This window comes from Nicotiana attenuata, chromosome 5, assembly GCF_001879085.1.
Source record: "Nicotiana attenuata strain UT chromosome 5, NIATTr2, whole genome shotgun sequence".
NCBI lineage: Eukaryota > Viridiplantae > Streptophyta > Magnoliopsida > Solanales > Solanaceae > Nicotiana > Nicotiana attenuata.
In genome coordinates, this window is record NC_031993.1 from 51,838,417 (window position 1) to 51,858,615 (window position 20,199).

The window sequence follows — 20,199 nt, forward strand, 5'->3', positions numbered from 1 at the left end:
AGTATGTGTCCTTGTCGGCTCGCCCTGCCGTATTCCGTATATATATGTATATATGTCTCTTGGGCATGTTTTTCCGCGTATGTTATTCACATGAATCAGTATTTTATTGTCAGGCGTTATGCATGACTTACACTTATTTCATGTTTATATCTTTGACGTATGCTTAGGGGTGTTCGATAGGTAGAACTCGGGTACTCGTCACGCCCCATCGGCTTGGATCGTGACATTTTCTCTAAAAATTCCTCAAAATATTGCCTCAATCCGAGCTCACTCGGTCCAAAAATTGATAATGAAATCAAACCCTCGAACTTAGGCCTTTTATGCCAAGTTACAATGCTTCTTCAAGGCCTTAGCCACATCTGTGGCTCCGCACCTGTGGAATTTCCATCGCAGGTGTGGCCATCACTTAGGTCCTTGAAAACTCGCTTCTGCGGCACCCTAAGCGCACTTGCGCTTGCGGTTTTGCGAAGGACAGCCGCATTTGCGCTTCCGCTTCTGCGCTCCACTGACCGCACCTGTGGTCCCTACTGACCGGGCTCACTCACGATTCTGCTGCTCAAGGGCCGCTTTTGCGGTGCCGTACCTGCAGCTCAAGGTGCGCAGGTGCGATTGTACCAGACATTGCCAAGCTTCAGCAATCACTTAAGACTTAATTTGGTCCGGATTTCATTCCGAAACACACCCGAGGGCCTCGGGACCTCAACCACATATACCAACAAGTCCTAAAACACGATACGAACTTAGTCAAGCCTTCAAATCACATCAAACAACGCTAAATCCATGAATCACACCCCAATTCAAGTTTAATGAACTTATAAACTTCTACCTTCCAAATGTGATGTCGAAACCTATCAAATCAAGTCCGATTGACATGAAACTTTGCACACAAGTTACATTTGACATTGCGGACCTACTCCAACTTCCGAAATCAGAATCCAACCCTGATATCAAAAAGTTCACTCCCGATCAAACTTTCCTAAAGTCTTCCGCGCTCCTAAGACCAAAATCTCCCTACCGAGCTATTGGGACCATCAAAACTCCATTCCAGAGTTGTCTTCACACAATTCAAACTACGGTCAACTCTTACAACTTAAACTTCAAACTTAGGGACTATGTGTCCCATTTCACTCTGAAACAAAAAACCGAACCTCCCGGAAAGTCACGTAACCACAGTATAACATAGAGAAGACAATAATTAGGGGGTCGGGGCTAATACGCTCAAAACGACCTGCGGGTCATTACATCCTCCCCCTCTTAAAACAAACGTATGTCCTCGAATGATTATAGAGACATACCTGAAGTGGTGAAAAGATGAGTATGACGGCTGCGCATATCATGCTCGGTCTCCCAAGTCGCCTCCTCGACCGGATGACCCCTCCACTTAACCTTCACTGAAGCGATGTTCTTCGACCTCAACTTTCGAACATGTCTGTCCAAAATGGCCAACGACTCCTCAACATAAGTTAAATCCTTGTCCAACTGGATTGAGCTGAGATCTAACACATGAGACTGATCGCCGTGATACTTCCGGAGCATAGAACCATGGAATACTGGATGAACTATAGCTAGACTAGGTGGTAGTGTAAGTCTGTAAGCCACCTCTCCAACCCTCTCAAGAATCTCAAAAGGCTCGATAAACCTAGGGCTCAACTTTCCCTTCTTCCCGAACCTCTTAACACCCTTCATGGGCGAAACCCGAATCAAGACCCGCTCCTCAACAATGAATGCAACATCGCGAACCTTCTGATCCGCATAACTTTTCTGTCTGGATTGGACTGTACAAAGTCGAACCTGAATCAACTTAACCTTTTCCAAAGAATCCTGAACCAAGTCTGTACCCAATAACCTAGCCTCGCCCGGCTCGAACCAACCCACTGGAGACCGACACCGTCTACCATCCAAAGCCTCATACGGGGCCATCTGAATGCTCGACTGATAACTATTTTTGTAGGTAAACTCCGCAAGTGGAAAGAAATTATCCCAAGAACCCCCAAACTCAATCACACATGCACAGAGCATATCCTCCAATATATGAATAGTGCGCTCGGACTATCCTTCCGTCTTTTGGGTGAAATGCTGTGCTCAACTCAACTCGAGTACCTAACTCATGTTGTACGGCCCTCCAGAACCACGATGTAAATTGCGTACCCCGGTCAGAGATGTTGGATACCGGCACGCCATAAAGCCTAACAATCTCGCGGATATAAACTCGAGCCAGCTGCTCAGAAGAATAAGTAGTCACCACTAGAATGAAATGTGCTAACTTGGTCAACCTATCCACAATCACCCAAACTGCATTAAACTTCCTCTGAGTCTGTGGGAGCCCAACAACAAAATCCATAGTGATCTGCTCCAATTTCCACTTCGGAATCTTTAGCTTCTGAAGCAATCCACCAGGCCACTAATGTTCATACTTCGCCTGCTGACAGTTTAGGCACCGAGCTACATACTCCACTATGTCCTTCTTCATTATCCTCCATCAATAATGCTGCCTCGAGTCCTGATACATCTTCACGGCACCTGGATGAATGGAGTAACATGTATTGTGAGCCTCCTAGAAAATCAACTCACACAACCCATCTACATTAGGCACACGTAGCCTGCCCTGCATCCTCAATGCACCGTCATACCCAATAGTGACCTCCTTGGCATCACCATGCTGAACCGTGTCCTTAAGGATAAGTAGATGTGGGTCATCATAGTGACCCTCCCTGATACGATCATACAGAGAAGACTGAAAAACCACACACGCCAAACTCGACTCGGCTAAAAAACATCCAATCTAACAAACTGGTTGGTCAAGGCCTGAACATCCAATACCAATGGCCTCTCTGTTGCTGGTAGAAAAACCTTACAAGCCAAAACTCAACTCGGCTCAAAAACATCCAATCTAACAAACTGGTTGGTCAAGGCCTGAACATCCAATACCAATGGCCTCTCTGCTGCTGGTAGATATGCCAGGCTGCCTAAACTTTCCGCCCTACGACTCAAGGCATCGTCCACCATATTAGCCTTCCCGGGATGGTGTAGAATGGTTATATATAGTCCTTAAGAACCTCTAACCACCTACGCTGACGCAAATTAATATCCTTCTGTTTGAACAGATGTTGTAGACTCCGGTGATCGATGTAGATCTCACAAGGAATACCAAAGCAAATAGTGTCGCCAAATCTTCAAGGCATGAACAATAGCTGCTAACTCAAGGTCGTGGACAGGATAATTCTTCTCATGCACCTTCAGCTGCCTAGACACGTAGGAAATCACCATACTGTCCTGCATTAACACCGCGCCGAGAACAATACGCAATGCATCACAATATATAGTATAAGACCCCGAACCTGTAGGCAATACCAATATTGGGACTGTAGTCAAAGCAGTCTTGAGCTTTTGAAAGCTCTCCTCATACTCCTCTGTCCACCTGAACGGGGTACCCTTGCGGGTCAGCCGGGTCATAGGTGCTGCAATAGATGAGAACCCCTTTACAAATTGATGGCAACCCAAGAAAACTCCGGATCTCTGTAGCTGAAGACGGTCTGGGCCAACTCTGTTTCAACCTTCTTCGGATCCACCTTGATCCCCTCACTCGACACTACGTGACAAAAAATGCCACTGAATTTAGCCAGAACTCACACTTTAAAAAAAATTCATATAGCTTCTTTTCTCTCAAGGTCTGAAGCACAGTCCTCAGGTGCTGCTCAAGATCCTCCCAACTTCGAGAGTACAACAGAATGTCGTCAATAAACAAAATGACGAATGAGTCAAGATAGGACCGAAATACATTATGCATCAAATGCATGAATGATGATGGGGCGTTGCTCAACCCAAATGACATCACAAGGAACTCGTAGTGACGATACCGAGTCCTGAAGGCAGTCTTCAGGATATTTAGCTCCCGAATTTTCAAATGATGATAGCCTGAACGCAAGTCAATCTTGGAGAACACCCTGTAGCTGATCAAATAGGTCATCAATACGTGGAAACGGATACCTGTTCTTCACTTTAACTTTTTTCAACTAGAGATAATCAATACATATGCGCATAGAACCATCCTTCTTCTTCATAAACAAGACTGGAGCACCCCAAGGCGACACAGTGGGCTGAATGAAGCCCTTATCAAGCAACTCCTGTAACTGCTCCTTCAACTCCTTCAACTCCGGTGAGGCCATACGATATGGAGGAATAGAGATGGGTTGGGTGTCCGATAACAAATCAATACCAAAGTCGATATCCCTGTCGGGCGGCATGCCCGGATGATCCGCCGGGAATATACTGGATAATCCCTCACTATCGGAGCTGATTCGCCAGTAGGAGTATCAACACTAACATCTCTCACATATGCTAGATACGCATCACACCCCTTCTCAACCATCCACTGAGCCTTTAGAAATGAAATAACTCTGCTAGGAGTATAATCGGAGGTACCTCTCCACTCTAACCGTGAAAATCGCGGCATAGCCAGCGTCACGGTCTTGGCGCGACAATAAAGAATAGCATGATAGGGCGACAACCAGTCCATGCCCAAAATAATATCAAAGTCTATCATATTGAGCAATTATAGATCGACTCTAGTCTCAAAACCTTTAAGAACAACCAATTACGACTGATACACAAAGGTGTAGACACAAAGACAGGAGAACTCAAAGAATCACGGGATACACCCAAATACGGAGCAAAATAAGATGACACATATGAATAAATTGAGCCTCAAATAAGACTGATGCATCTCTATGACATACCGAAACAATACCTATAATAACAGAGTCGGATGCAACTGCCTCTATCCGAGCAGGAAGAGCATAATATCTAGCCTGGCCTCCCCTTCTAAGACGACCTATACCTGCCCGACCTCCACCTCGAGCTGGCTGAGCAGGTGGAGGGGTAGCTGGTGTTGTAACCATAGCCTGAGGACCCGGTTGTCTGTGGAGGTGCACCCCTCCTAAGTCTGGGGCAATCCCTTACCATATGCCAAGTGTCACCACACTCAAAACAAGCTCTCAGAGAATGTGGCCGCTGTGGCTGGCTCGGGCTAGGCTTCTGGACTAACCGTTGAAATCACCCCGTGCAGGAGGTGCACTAGATAATGGCGGTGCATAATAGGAATCCTAGGGCCTAGGAGTGGCCGGAATGCCACTAGCGGTTGGAAGTGCTGAATGAACAGGGCGACTCACATAGCCCCTACCCTAACGAGTTGTAGATAGGGCGCGAGTATCGCTATAAGTGCCAGACTCTCAAGACCTCTTGGCCTCTCTCTCCTCTCTCTCTTGAGTCAGTATACCTTCCAATCTCCTAGCAATCCCCACTACCTGCTGGTATGCAATGTCCATCTCCAACTCTCGGGCCATGTTAAATATGATGCTGGGGTTGAGCCCCTCGATAAATCGACGGACTTGCTCTCTAACAGTAGCAACCAAGGCTGGTGCATGCCTAGCCAAATCACTAAACCGGACCGCACACTCCAACACAGTTATAGAACCCTAGCGCAACTGCTCAAACTCTGTGTGTCATGCATCTTTGAGACTCTGAGGAACATACTCCCTCAAGAACATATCTAAGAACTGATTCCAGGTGAGTGAAGCTTCCTCGACTGGACTACCCAACTTATATGCACGCCACCACTGATAGGCCGCTCCTCTAAGCTGGAACGTAGTAAAAGAAACCCCACTACACTATGCTACACCTATAGTACGGAGGATACGATGGCACTCTTCAAGAAAACCCTGGGCATCCTCTAACACCAAGCCACTAAAAGTAGGAGGGTGGTACTTCTTGTATCTCTCGAGCTTGCGCTGCTCCTCCTCAGATATTGCTGCCCTAACCTCGGGCTGGACTGGGGCTACCGGCTGTACTTGTATGACCTCTAAAACCTGGTCGACCTGAACACGCTGCTCTGGGGTGCGGGCGGCGGGAGGTTGTGCTCCTCCCCCGGCCTGAGATATGGCAGGAGCAAGTGGGATCAACCCTGCCTGAGCTAAACTGCTGAACATGCTCAGAAACTGGGCGAGGGTCTCCTGAGGAGCTGGTGTAGTAACAAGTGTCTCAGGTGCCTGCGCTCCGTCGGGAGCTACCGGTAGCTCTTCTGAAGCAGATCGTGGCTGCACTACCTGGACGTCCTCGACCTCTACCTCGGCCCCGGCCTTTCGCGGCTCTAGCAGGGGGCGCGGGTCATTTGATCCGGCTATACGTGTCCTCACCATTTGTGAGAGAATAGAAAGACAGAAGTTTAGAATTCCGAAGTCAACGATTTCGCACGACAAGGAAACAAAGAAGTGAAACTTTTCCTAACAGTTCCATAGCCTTCCGAAGATAAGTACAGACATCTCCGTACTGATCCGCGAGACTCTACTAAACCTGCTTGTGACTCATAACACCTATGAACCTAGAGCTCTGATACCAACTTGTCACAACCCAAGTTTCCTCCGTAGGATGTCGTGACGGCACCTTGTTTCTAAGTCTAGGTAAGCCTAACAATTTTGCAGAAAGAACTGAATAACGTCTAAACTCTCAACATCAACAGTTATATATATATAACTGAAAACTTTCGCTCGGCATGTACAAGTAAATCTGCAACTCGGAGTAAGAACAACTCCCAAAACCAGGTAATTATAAGCCACAAGCTCTAAAGGATGTACGAAATATATGTATACATCAGGGTTTAAAGAGAATAAGGAAAAAACATAATAAGGATAGAAGGGGACGCCAAGGTCTGTGGACGCTGGCAGATATACCTTGAAGTCTCCGAGCAGCAGCACAACGCTCTACTATCGATGCTGATAATATGTACCTGGGTCTGCACAAAAACATGTGTAGAAGTGTAGTATGAATACACCACAACGGTACCCAGTAAGTACCAAGCCTAATCTCGGTAGAGTAGTGACGAGGTTAGGTCAGGGCCCTACTGAAATATAAGAAATAAGGTAGAAGGTGAAATGATAAAAATAAATGGCAGGTTAATGAAACAATTAGAATGTACGGAAAATCAACAGCATGGGAAAATAAGAAGACAATTACAACACGTAAAGGAACGATTATCTTACGAGTTAAGGAACAACAACAACAACAAACAATATAGCAAATAGAGGAAAACATTAACCGCACGACAGAAACCTCGTGCCACAACAACAATCCGCACGGCAGAAACCTCGTGCCACAATAACAAACCGCACGGAAGAAACCTCTTACCAGTAACACTCTGCACGGAAGAACCTCGTGCCAGTAACACTCTGCACAGAAGAAACCTCATGCTAATAACACTCCGCACGGAAGAAACCTCGTGCCAATATCCGCACGGAAGAAACCTCATAGCACAACCAAACACTCATCCCAACAAGAATCACGAAAGTCAACACGTAGTAAATGAAACAATGATATTACAAGCAAGGAATCCTACAGTTAAAGAACGAATACGAAAATTAAGGGAGTAGGTAATTCAACTAAGCATGTTGTACAAATTTGCAATTAAGAGATGAGACACGTAGACATGTGAAATTAGGCTAAGCATGATGACTACACGTGCTAGAATAACTCAATTAAGGCATAGAAAGGAAACTACTTAGCAAAGACCGGAATTTCAATATTTAGCCCGTGTACGCACTCGTCACCTCGCGTACACGGTACTCACATATCATAAATTGCTACAACAATACCAAATCCTAAGGGGATTCCCCCACACAAAGTTAGACAAGTCACGTACCTCAAACCTCGCTCAATCAATCAACAAGAATGCCTTTCCCTCGACTTTCCGACTCCGAACGGCCGAAATCTAGCCAAAAGCAATTACATACTATAAATATAACTATAAGAAACTAATCTAAATAATGAAATTATGACTTTAATAAGGAATTAGAAAATCGCCCCAAAAAAGTCGACTCGGGCCCACGTCTCGGAATCGGGTAAAAGTCACAAAATCCAAACACCCATTTGATATCGAGTCCAACCATACAAGAATTATCCAAATCCGACCTCATTTGGCCTTTCAAAACCCAAAAGTTTGGTCTAAGATCTTTACACTTTTTCCCTCCAATTTCTCAACCCAAATCCTTAATTAAATGAAGAAAATAATGATAGATTAGTGAAAATTAATCAAAAACGAGTAAAAAATCGTTACCCAAGTGTTTTCTCTGAAAATCCCTCAAAATCTCGCCTCAATCCGAGCTCCCCAGGTCCAAAAATAGATAAAATGAAATCAAACCCTCGAACTTAGGCTTTTTCTACCCAGTTACCACGCTCCTGCGAGGCCTTAGCCGCATTTGCGGCTCTGCACTTGCGGAATTTCCATTACAGGTGAGGCCATCACTTAGGCCCCTGAAAACTCGCTTTTGCGGCACCCTAAGCGCACCTGCGCTTGCGCTTTTGCGAAGGGACAGCTGCATTTGTGCTTCCGCTTCTGCACTCCACTGACCGCACCTGTGGTCCCTGCTGACCTGGCTCATGCTTCTGCGGCTCACGGGTCGCTTCAGCAGTGTCGCACCTGCGGCTCAAGGTGCGCAGGTGCGATTGCACCAGATATTGCCAAGCTTCAGCAATCACTTAGACTCAATTTGGTCCGGATTTCAATCTGAAACACACCCGAGGCCTCTGGGACATCAACCAAATATACCAACAAGTCCTAAAACACGATATGAACTTAGTCGAGCCTTCAAATCACATCAAACAACACTAAAACCACGAATCGCACCCCAGTTCAAGCTTAATGAACTTATAAACTTCTAACTTCCACATCCGATGCCGAAACCTATCAAATCAAGTCCGATTGACCTCAAACTTTGCACACAAGTCACATTTGATATTACAGACCTACTCCAACTTCCAGAATCGGAATCTGACCCCGATATCAAAAAGTTCACTCCCGGTCAAACTTCCCAAAAATCTTCCAATTTTTTCAACTTTCGCCAATTAACGCCGAAATGATATGAACCTCCAAATTAACATCCGGATGTGCTCCCTAAGACCAAAATCACCCTATGGAGCTATTGGCACCGTCAAAACTCTATTCCGGAGTCGTCCTCACTCAGTTCAAATTACAGTCAACTCTTACAACTTAAACTTCAAACTTAGGGACTATGTGTCTCATTTCACTCCGAAACCAAAAACCAAACTTCCTGGCAAGTAACGTAACCACAGTATAACACAGAGAAGGCAATAATTAGGGGGTCGGGGCAATACACTCAAAACGACTGGCCGGGTCGTTGCAATAAATTAATTATGCAAGCAACAAAAATGATAACCAAGCATCTGCAGCGTAACTGCTGAATTATTTGCAAGTATCAAAATGCTAAGTAATACATAAATTAGTTATGCGGCAACAAACATGATAACCAGGCATTGCATTGTAAATGCTGAATTATTTGCAAGTATAAAAAATGATAACCAAATATTGCACTGCTAATGTTGGTCCTTATGCAAGTATTATAACACCTTATACTAGCAACCAAACGACCCTTAGTATACACTACTTCAGTTACCATTTTATGGTAAAATTATATAGGAGATACTAGATATCGGCCAAGAGTTAGTCTTAAATTACCAAACTAGGATCAGAATTCAGAGATATGGCTCCTAATTCCATACTGAAAAATCTGATGACTCAACAAAGGATCAGCTTCAAACTATTCCTGTATAATGATCTTCACTAATGTTAAAATCTTCTTAGTAGTCAGAAATTACTCTATTTGCTGGTCCAACCAAATACAAGATGTAGGGAAAATGTAGACTTTATGATAACTAGCAACTTATTACAAAATTTGGATCGACCAAGCATCTGCAATACGCACATTAGGCTTGCGGATGGTAAGAACAGATCCTCGATTTCCTTGAATGAAGAGTGGCCCGAGCTCAATTTCCACTTTCCTGTTTCCTGGTTCAACAAGGGCAGTTTTTGCTCCCGGAGACAATCCTAACAAGATTATCCTCTCTACGGTGCACTCGGAAGAAAATCTGTCATTTCCAGCTGAAGTAGGCGCGGAATTTGAAGATGTAAGCTTTCCATTCGAGAATGTGAAACGCCGATGAATAAAGGCACCTTGTTTGAACTCAAAACTCTTCCCATCATCGATATAGAGCTCACCTTCAGCTGCTTGGGAACTATTAAGAGCTATAACCTGCAGTATAAAAGATGCTGGATGTTAAAGATGCTAACAAGCCTTCGGGGATTTTAACTTTTTTCTTTATCTTTTGAGAGCACCAAGATGGGGTACTAAGTCACAAAAATAGCAAAGTGTAAGCTGAGACCACTAGTTCATTGATGCCATGGCATGACTATACAAATTAACACAAAATGTTCGTTGGAGAATTCCATGTTTGGCAAAGCTAGTTTTCATTGGAAGCAAGATTTTGGATTCAAAAGGAAAATGCACTGAAATTGGACAAGAAGACAAGTCATTGGTGAGTCCGTTCTTCATTCAGGCTAGTTATGTGCTTAAATGCCAGGGCTTTCGGATTTACAATGAAAAACATATCAGTTTAAGAACAGATGCAGCATGAAATAATAGAAAGATTAGATTTACGTTAATGTGTTCCAACAGATTCAAGATATAGATGTTACCAGAGTATAAGGATCATTTTCCATCTGCGTCGAACTCCGACGGAGACGATCTTTTCTTGGTATGATGGTTCCAGCCCTTTGGAAAGAGGGAACACTATCTTCTGAAACCTCATACTTGTGTGTTTGACCTCCTTTGTATGCAAATCCGCTTCTCAAATCATACCAGGATTCATCCCCTGGTAAATAGACAGAAACATGTTTCGCTCGCTGCACAGAAAGATATGAATTTTCAGTTTTAGCAACAGAGAAAAGAGATGAAGCTGATTCAAGAAAGAACACCCCTGCAGAGAAAGAAAATGAGTTACCCCCTTCATTTCATTTTATGTGACAGTGTTTGACTAGGCACAATTAAGATGTTAATTTAACTTGCATAATACATTAGTGACGATGGAAGAGAATACTATAGTTGTGGTTAAAAAGACAACAATCATCATATCAAAGTTAAATTGTGAATAGTTTAATGAATTTAAATTCTTGAAAGTTGTACAAGAATTAGAATGGTGTCAAACATTTAAGATTGTCCAAAAATGGCAAAAGTGCCACATAAACTGGAACAGAGAGCAGTTGTTTAGTTAGAACAGAACCTCCGTATAAATTCCTTGCACCAGAAGACCATTTCCAACCATGAAAGCCTCATCATTGCTAAAAGATTTTTCGTCTCCAGGGAACTCCATCCAAAGTGGACGAGCAACTGGTGTACCACTTGAGTTTGCTTCTCTAAATAATGTGTAGAAATAAGGGAGATACATGTAACGAACATGTATCGCTTCCCTCATCAATTGTGTATTTCTTTCTCTGTAAGGGACATAACAACCTTTATTAATAATGAGATCTTATGTAACATGTGTAGGTCCTGAGCCCAACCTATTATATGAACAAAAAGAACTACTTAAACATTTAAATGCATACATTGTCTTGCACAAATCGATATGAGACCATATATTTCCTTGCATATAAGCATGCATCGAGAACTGATACAGAACCACCAGATGCTATGTGCTAACAATTTCATAACTAATATATCATTGCATTCATCTTAAAATAACGCCTAATATAAGCTGATCAAAGTAAAAGGAAACGTTTTTGAAAGAAGACATTGCTTTAGTTTGATTTGTACAAACATTTAGATCTATAGATACAAATCTGTTGAAGCATTAAATATCAAGACTGAAAAAAATTACACTTCCAAGTTGATTCTCATATCAAATGGGTAGATAGTAAATTGCATGATAGGCGATATCTACAGTTTGTGGCTTAGCACTGGATGAGCCAGTAGATTGTTGATGGTGCAGCAAGGTTTCTTTAACTTTTAGAAGACGGTGGCGCCCTAGTCAACTTAATCATCCCTTGCGGATAAACCTGCCACCAAGGCTACAACCCACAAGTACAAGTATTGGGTAACCTGCCACCAAGGCTTGGAGTAGATGGGTATACAATGAATGCTAAATTGGGATCTCCAAATTGTTAGTCTTATGTCTCAACCACTTGGCCCCTTGCGGTTCTTAAAAGGATTTTTTAAAGGAAAGATCCAATATATTCCTAATATTTGCGATTTGTCTTACAGATGCCCTCCGTTACCTTTCGGCTCGTAAGAGCCCCCACCATTATCTTTCATCTCAAATATGCCCTCCCACTAAAGGTTTTCCACAGTGGAAAAATTGGTCAAATCATGTAGTATCTATATTAGGAGCTTTTAATTGTTTAGGGGTATATCTGAACCTTTTCAATTGTTCAGGGGCATGTTTTCAAATTGCAGAGGATATATATAAACCAATTTGATAGTTTAGGAGTAAATTTGGATCTTTTGTTTGCCTACGTGACTCCACCATGGCAAATGTCTGAGTCAAGCTGGACAGCTGTTAAAGAGAGGGACAAATATGGGACAAAATTAACAGCGCAGGGATTTCAAGGACCGAAAGGTAAACAAAAGGAGAATTGAAGCTAAATCAAATACTTCAGGTGTAAATTTGATATTGTCCCCTTTTTTCTACATAGATTTTTTTAACAGAAAACTATGGGGCGGGAAGTGCCACAAGACCCTATTTTTATTGGGAAACTACCTACAAGACCCATTGATAGAAACTTCACTCAAATAGTGCCACATGGAACTAATCCCACCTACTACATCTTTCCCCATTCATGATTCAATTGTTCATCATTCCATGACTCCATTGATTCGTGTTACAATGCAATGGCTCCTTGTCCTCATCTCTAACCTTATTGGAGATACCTATCTGTTCCCATTTCACACAACTTACCACCTAATATGGTAGAAACACATGCATAGCTTTGATTCCTTGAACATAGATTCATAAAAGTGAAGTATTTATAGGACCTCTTAGTCTTGTAAGCTATCTACTTAACCTTACAAACTTGTTGCAATCATGAAGATGATTGGATTATCAGGTAATGGTCAACTACATCACGATACTGGAGCAGGTGGCGACATTGGATAGATGGTAAACCTTAGATTGGCTAAGATCAAATCAAATAAATGATCTTTAATTCATCCCAACGGGTTCATCGTATATAGTTAAATCTTTTATTCCCTTGTTGAATTGAACTAGGAATCCGTTGCTATTTTAAAAAAGTAATTGTCCACCCAATAGAGCTTAGCTATGGATAAGCTGAAATGTTCATGCGGAGACGGTCCACATAATCCCAGTGATGAAGTCAAACTTAGTGTGAATTGTTATTAGTTGTTTCAATAATTACTATTGCGTTTCAATCCCAAGCTAGTAGGGCCAATTACCTACTTTTAGTTGTTAATACGTCTAATTTTTATTGTTACTTTTTCTTTTGAAATATGTCAATGAATCTTATAGGTACTTCATAACAAAATATTCATTTCCTAACTCGTTAAGAAGAGTTGTTCTAGGTGACATGCATATTTTATCATTTTCCAAGTCAGTACAAATTGTTAGCGAGCTTATATTACTTATAAGCAAGCAACCACTCAGTTGTAAGCTATGTAAGCCAAGGACAGCTAGGAGTCATTTAATCAGTTTGAGTTTTAAGCATTGTTCTTCCAAGGAAAAAGGAAAAAGAACAAAACACAAACAAACCCAATTGGTGCTCTTAGAAAATCTTAGCACCTACTGCAAGGAGAACAAAGAGCAGCTCTGTTTTAAGTAAGCAGCGAATTATTTGAGGCAGCTAAAAGGAGTGCTAGGAAAACTATGACATAGGGACTATCAATCATTTGGATAGGCATTTTACGGTTATTGCGGTTATATGAATAAAAGAAATGATACTTTATATTTTGTTGACTGAGCTAGAGGTACTATTGAGCAAGGCCAAGGCCTCCAGATAAATCTCTACAATCTTCCCTCCGTTTCTTTTATCTGATCAATTCTGTTTTTGTACTTTAAAGGACCATTTCAGAAGCCCAAGATGATGAAAAACATGCAATCATAGGTAGCATCTTTCATTCGAAATATTTCAACTGACCTTCAGCTACTCCAGTACTTAACCAATTAGATATACAAAAAGAATATCATCTTTCCAGACACCTATCCACACCATCTTTTCCAAAGATTTACACCTCTAAACAAGGGGAAGCACCTAGCATACCCATTCATGGGCTAGTCACATCACATGATTCATCAAAGATCTTAAGATTCATAGATTTTTCTTTAAATAATGTAATGATTTTACTGACCTAAAAGAAAAATTCACACATTCTAGGGATATGCACAAGGTATAAGTTTCAGGAAGTGAATTTTAAATAAAATATGATTCTCTACAAAGAGCAACCAACATCTAAGCTAATTGAACTCTCATATGCTCCAAAAATCTACATAAACATATATGCTACTTCTTGATAAAAAATTATTTTCAATCCCTTCAAATACTTCAAGATTTCTTTCTTTCTAGATGGTCCACATGCATCTTAGAGGTTCCACTTTTGCTAGTTTTTTTTTCCAGAACAGTGGTGTCCGAGCCAGCTTGTGTGCACCTGCTACTTCCCATCAGCGCACCACGACTCAGGCAGATAGGAAAAAATCACCTAGCAATTTTTGTCTTTGTTGGGATTTGAACCTTCTTCTTCACGGTTTTCACCCACTCTCCTAGGCATACCCTTAGGTGCAGCATCCACTTTTGATAGTTACTAGAATTGTAAGTGAATTTTCGCCTTTGCAATTATTTGAATTCTAAACTGGCAATGAATTCGAAAATTTATATTACTATTTTTTATTGTTCTCCCAAATTTATATTTTTGAAAGTACGAGTTTCACTCATGCAGTTCAAGCTAGTTCATAATAACATGGAATCCCAGACAAATAGGATGTCAATTCCAATTTCATAAGAGAGTCAAAATAAATTTTAGGAGATGGTAAATTCCAGGTTGCCAGATAGGGATTCATAAACAAGAATTAACACACCATACATTCAAGCTCAAGTTATATGGAAAAATAAATGACTACTTTAGGCCCAATGAACAGGACTAACAATTACTCCTTTTGTCCCAATTTATGTGTCACTTTTTTCCCTTTTAGTCTGTCCAAAAAGAATACTCCCTCCGTTCCAATTTATGTGAACTCGTTTGACTGGGCACGGAGTTTAAGAAAAAATAAAGACTTTTGGAATTTGTGGTCCTAAACAAGTCAAAAAAGGGGCCCAGAGTATTTGTGTGGTTATAAAAACTTCTCATTAAGGATAGAATTGTAAGTTTAAGCTAAATTGTTACCAAATTAAGAAAGGGGTTATTCTTTTTGGAACGGACCAAAAGGAAATAGGTTCACATAAACTGGAACGGAGGAAGTATCACTTTTCTATATTTAGAAACAATTTTAACTTTAAAATCCTCATTTTACCCTTAATGAGATGATTTCTAGCTACACAAATGTGTAAAGCTTTTTTAGACCATAATTTTCAGAAGTCTTCCGTTCTTTCTTAAACTCCATGCCAGATCAAACAATGCACATAAATTGGGACAGGGGACCCGGGGGGGGGGGGGGGGTAATATTTTATTTTCGAGCCTTTTAGCTTTTCTTATCTTTCACATTACCGGGATAGTTTATTTTTTGTACTATTGCTACTAATATTGTTAATTTCTTTATACTTGTTTAATATCATTACCTATTAGTTATTATGTCATACTTGAAGAAATTATATAAACATTCAAAATATATTGTTTACGCTTTATGCCAAATAGGAGTCAAGTATAGAAAGCTTGAACTTCTTACAACCTTAGACACGGTGATCTAGCATACAGAATGAGAAACATACATGATAACTTCGTGGTGAATAAGGATCACAGAAAAAGAGAAGAAATGAAAGACAAACATATGAAATTATTGAACATAGAGAAAAAGACATATCTCTCTTGTATTAACAACTTTTTAATATAAAAATCCAACAAGCATACCCAAATAACCAAGGTTCCCGTCTTTTGGTGTCATGATGCGCATGCCCCCGGAAGAAGGGATAGTAGGCACCTAGTTGATACCAACGAACTAACAGCTCAGTCTCAGGATTGCCAAAAAATCCACCAACATCCGCACCTGTAAAGTAAGAAGGTGTACAGCATTTAAGAAAAACAGAAACATATAGTTACCTAGTCATCCACCCCCAGAAGAGGTTTTTTTTCCTTCTTGATAAGGTGAATACCTCAAAAAGAGGATATTAACTAACCAGAAAATACTATTCCGGAGATGCTAAGAGTTAACACCATGGGGACTGAAACCCTCAAGTGTTCCCATTCAGCTGTATTATCTCCAGTCCAAATTGCTCCATATCTTTGACTTCCGGCAAAGAAGGCCCTTCCCAAAACAAAAGGCCTATCTTTTCCATCTCCGCGCTTTAGAAGCCCATTGGATGTTGCCATCTGGAAATAGTAACCATATGCATTGTGCAACTCCCTGTGCTCAACTCCTCCATGATGTAAAGCATCTCTTGGCATTGTTACCTGGCAACGAGAAAACAAGAAATTTTCAACGCCATTTATACATCTACTTGGCCGTCCCAATCATAGTTGAGTAAAATATCAAGCTTGCTATATATTCTGAGAAGCTCATCCCCGAAAATTAATTAATTTGAAGTTCTTTATCAGAGAAAGATTGGCCAACATCAAATCATTATATCAAGTACTAGCATGAATGGTAGTTTTCAGACTGAAGCACTTCTCGCCCAGGGTCAATTCTTTTTCTTATATGAAACATCTCCAATTTCTTTTTCACACATTCAGGGATACGCTCAGAATCATAAATTTCACAACTTCATTGTAGCATTTATACAAGTTATGGAATTATGTAATTACAAAAGCTAACTCAAGGCAACCTAAGTTGCTTGGACACGGTGCGGGTGTCCGACACGAGTGCGGATCTAGAGGCCGGATCCTTCGAGATGTAAATTCTAAGATTTAGGGATACGGATCCTAGTATAGATACGGGTGCGGGGATCCGGGTAAAAATATTTCAAAAATATATAAATATCTCTAAATTATGAGAAATTTTGTGGAATACTTACGTGTAACTTGTAAGGTATGATTTTTTTTATTCTCAAGTTGAAGATAAGTAAAGGATTGATTTCTTCGGTAAGGTATGCTATTTTCTTCAAATTTAACATAGTTTTGGTTCTGATTTCGGGAATCAAATTAAATCTCGGCTCGCATTTTTACATCCGTCGTGGTCAAAGTACCCATTGTTTGACCAAATATTGTACGGATCTCATACCCACACCCATGTCGGGTCGACACGGGTGCGGCACCTAAACTGCCATGTCGGAGCAACTTAGTCTGAAGCAACTAGGCACCAGACTAGAGCAAGTAAGGAGTACCAATGAGTTCAATTTCAGCTGATTGGATTTGCCAAACTGGAGAATAATACGGAGCTAATGATTTGGTAGGAAAGGGTTGATTCGCTTTACCAAAATAAAATTCATAGACTATCATGGTGATACAATTGAAGACATAAAGGAAAAATTGGTACTTAACTACTAGCAGTGTAATGTTGATCCTTTGGATTAAGCATGAAACATGCCTCTTCAGCAAGCTTGTTCCTTTATTAAATAAATTTCTGCCTAGTTAGTTTTGTTGTAAACCAGAACATGGAGTCGTCGATCGACATTTCCACCTTTTTACTCTCGACCACCACAACATATGTTGTATCAACTCCAACAGAATGCTTCTATCTTGGGGCCTTTGTCTTTCCTAATTGACCTCCTTGACAATGTGTTCCATCATTCCGTGGACAAGTTTGTTGTTTTGTTTAGATGCACCTACTTGACATTCTTGCAAATGCAAAACACATTACATATAATGGAGATTCTTGAAAATTCTTCAAATAGAATATTGTGAATGTGTGCCTTTAATGGGAAAACTTAATATAACTCTACTATTCTTTTATAACAAAAAGCATCCTGAGACGTGGACATTAGCAAGTCAAATCTGACAAAATTAACTGCATTCTTGAAAACTGCAAGACAGTCTACCCTTGTAGAATTTCAGAGACAGGTATAAGCAATCTATTCTTCTATCAACGAAAAAACTAAAAGTGTGAATATGCACAAAAGCAGAATAATCTAATATGAATGCTGGCCCAGCATAATGGAAAAGCACCAAAAACAAAGAAACAAAATAATCACAGGCAATTATATACCTCTGGCCCATTGAAGACGGAAGGCTCATTCATGTCATTCCAAATGTGTAAATACTGAGTTGAGCCAGTGTAGCTATCAAGTGAGAATTTGTCACCCCACCATGACCTAATCTTGGGATTCAGCAAGTCAACGTATGATGAGGAACCGGGCCAACACCATCCATCATAATCCTTACCAGTAGCATCCTTAACATAGTAGCCCTTTTCCGAGGCCTCCTTGTGTATATGGTAAGACTCATCCCTCTTTATATGAGGATCCACAATGGTAACCATGTGCCTACCCTTCGCGGCCAACTTATTCTGCATTTCTTCTGGGTTAGGAAACAACACCCTATCCCAAGTAAAGTACTTCTTCCCATCCGTGTGCTCAATATCAAGCCACAAGACATCATAGGGAATGTCATGCTCATCAAATTTTGAATCAACATTATAAACATCTTCCTCGTCTCTGTAATTCCATCTACATTGATGGTATGCAGTCGCGAATAACTGTGGCATAGATGGCCTCCCCGTCACGCTAGTGTACTGCCTAACCACATCCTTTGGTCCAGGACCAACAAAAAAGAATGCATCCACGACACCAGCCTCACTCATCCACAAAGTATCAATCCTTTGCTTGTCTGAGGGCAACATTATATTCGAAGACTCATTGGAATTCCAACCAGATCCCAATACATCAATCTGCATTTCAGCAGCATTCAACCAGAAAAAACCCGAGCTACCCCTGGCTTTCCCATGCGAAATCATGAAAGGTATGGAACCATAAAGCCCAAAAGGTGATTCGTGAAGATACTCAAACACGTCAAGATTAAACAACCTATAAGGCTCTGAAAATTCCTCCATATCGGGGCCCCTAGTTGGTTTCAAAGCAAAACTAGTAGCATGTTCAGGAATGCCATAAACATAATCTGCACCATAAAAGGAAACATCAAAACTAATAGATTGTGGACCATAAGGCCTAGTATCAGTATGACTCCTAAATTTCTCCTCCCAATCATCCCCTTCTTTCTTCTCCCTCAACTGTTCAAAATCAAACAACCCATTTGAGTTTATGGACAACACTCTCTTCCCACTACTTTTCTCTCTCACAAAGACCTCAAATGGGTCATGTCTCAACACCCCTTCATACCCATCAGACAAGTAAACAACAGAGGAAACACCGTCGATTTCCTCCTCCTTCACTCTCGTTAACCACAGCTTCTTGTTCAAGAAATCTTCCTCAATCACCTCAGGAACTTCAAATCTTTTCTTGGGCCGATTCAAATTTTGATCTTCATCGATTTTCACCCTCATCACACCATCTTGGTAGGCCGAAAGAGTGAGGACCAAAGGCTTATTGGGCTGTTCGCTTTCTGGGTTTTCTTCTTTGGGGACAAGCTTGGCTATAAGATCGCCATCGGAGATGGACACATCAGTGGCGTGTAGATTGCACGATCCGGGTTTTCGGGAACGGGCGCGTTTGCAAAATGGGGTTTGGTTGCAATTTCGAAACTCCTCTTTTTTCCAGGAGTAGGCAGAGGTGGCCAAGAGGAGGAGGAGGAGGAGGGGATAGAGGAGAGGTGGAGCTCTCATGGTTGCAATTCGAGATCAAATGTGGAAAGGTATCATAGAAGATCGAGAAGAACTCCGCAACCTAGAAATGGATGCTGCTGTGGGACGTATATTGTTGCCCTCGTGTAGTGTACAGTACTTTGCACTCTGTATATTCGGCACTTGTTTGGAAACTTGCCCACTGAAGGAAATGGAAAAAATGTCTTTGAGAAAGGTGTGAAGGGTCATCTGGTTGGGAACTACGCGATTATAATTATGGGATTATAATATTTATAATTAAATACTAATTGTTATAAAACAATAAATAAAGAAGAATAGTATTGCACAGAAAAGTAGAGAGACAGAATTCTTATTGAATTTTGGGATGAATTATAATGGAATAGAACCCTCTATTTATAGGGAGAGAGTGACTTAGCCACCAACTAATAAACCCTAGAATCTCTCTAAATATAGACATTCACCATAAATAAAATTCTATTTATAACACTCCCCTTGAATATCTATTCA

The 20,199-nt window shown here is 41.2% G+C and overlaps 1 protein-coding gene across 1 annotated transcript; it reads right to left on the minus strand.

Moving 5' to 3' along the window:
* Nucleotides 9,422-19,924, minus strand: LOC109225845 (probable glucan 1,3-alpha-glucosidase). The gene is made up of 6 exons (XM_019390632.1): nt 18,142-19,924; nt 16,178-16,451; nt 15,912-16,047; nt 11,125-11,335; nt 10,541-10,747; nt 9,422-10,097 (listed from the first exon to the last, which is right to left on the minus strand). Exons 1-6 carry the CDS (start codon nt 19,711-19,713, stop codon nt 9,732-9,734), a joined length of 2,766 nt encoding a protein of 921 aa, XP_019246177.1. The 5' UTR covers nt 19,714-19,924; the 3' UTR covers nt 9,422-9,731.

Bases quoted from the DNA above. Each gene is read 5' to 3' on its own strand.
- LOC109225845 (XM_019390632.1), bottom strand. From the start codon at position 19,713: ATGAGAGCTCCACCTCTCCTCTATCCCCTCCTCCTCCTCCTCCTCTTG. The intron at 16,048-16,177 runs GTTAGTTAATAT...CTTACTTTACAG, and splicing joins CTCCGGAATAGTATTTTCTG to GTGCGGATGTTGGTGGATTT. The intron at 10,098-10,540 runs GTAACATCTATA...TTTATACTGCAG, and splicing joins AAAATGATCCTTATACTCTG to GTTATAGCTCTTAATAGTTC.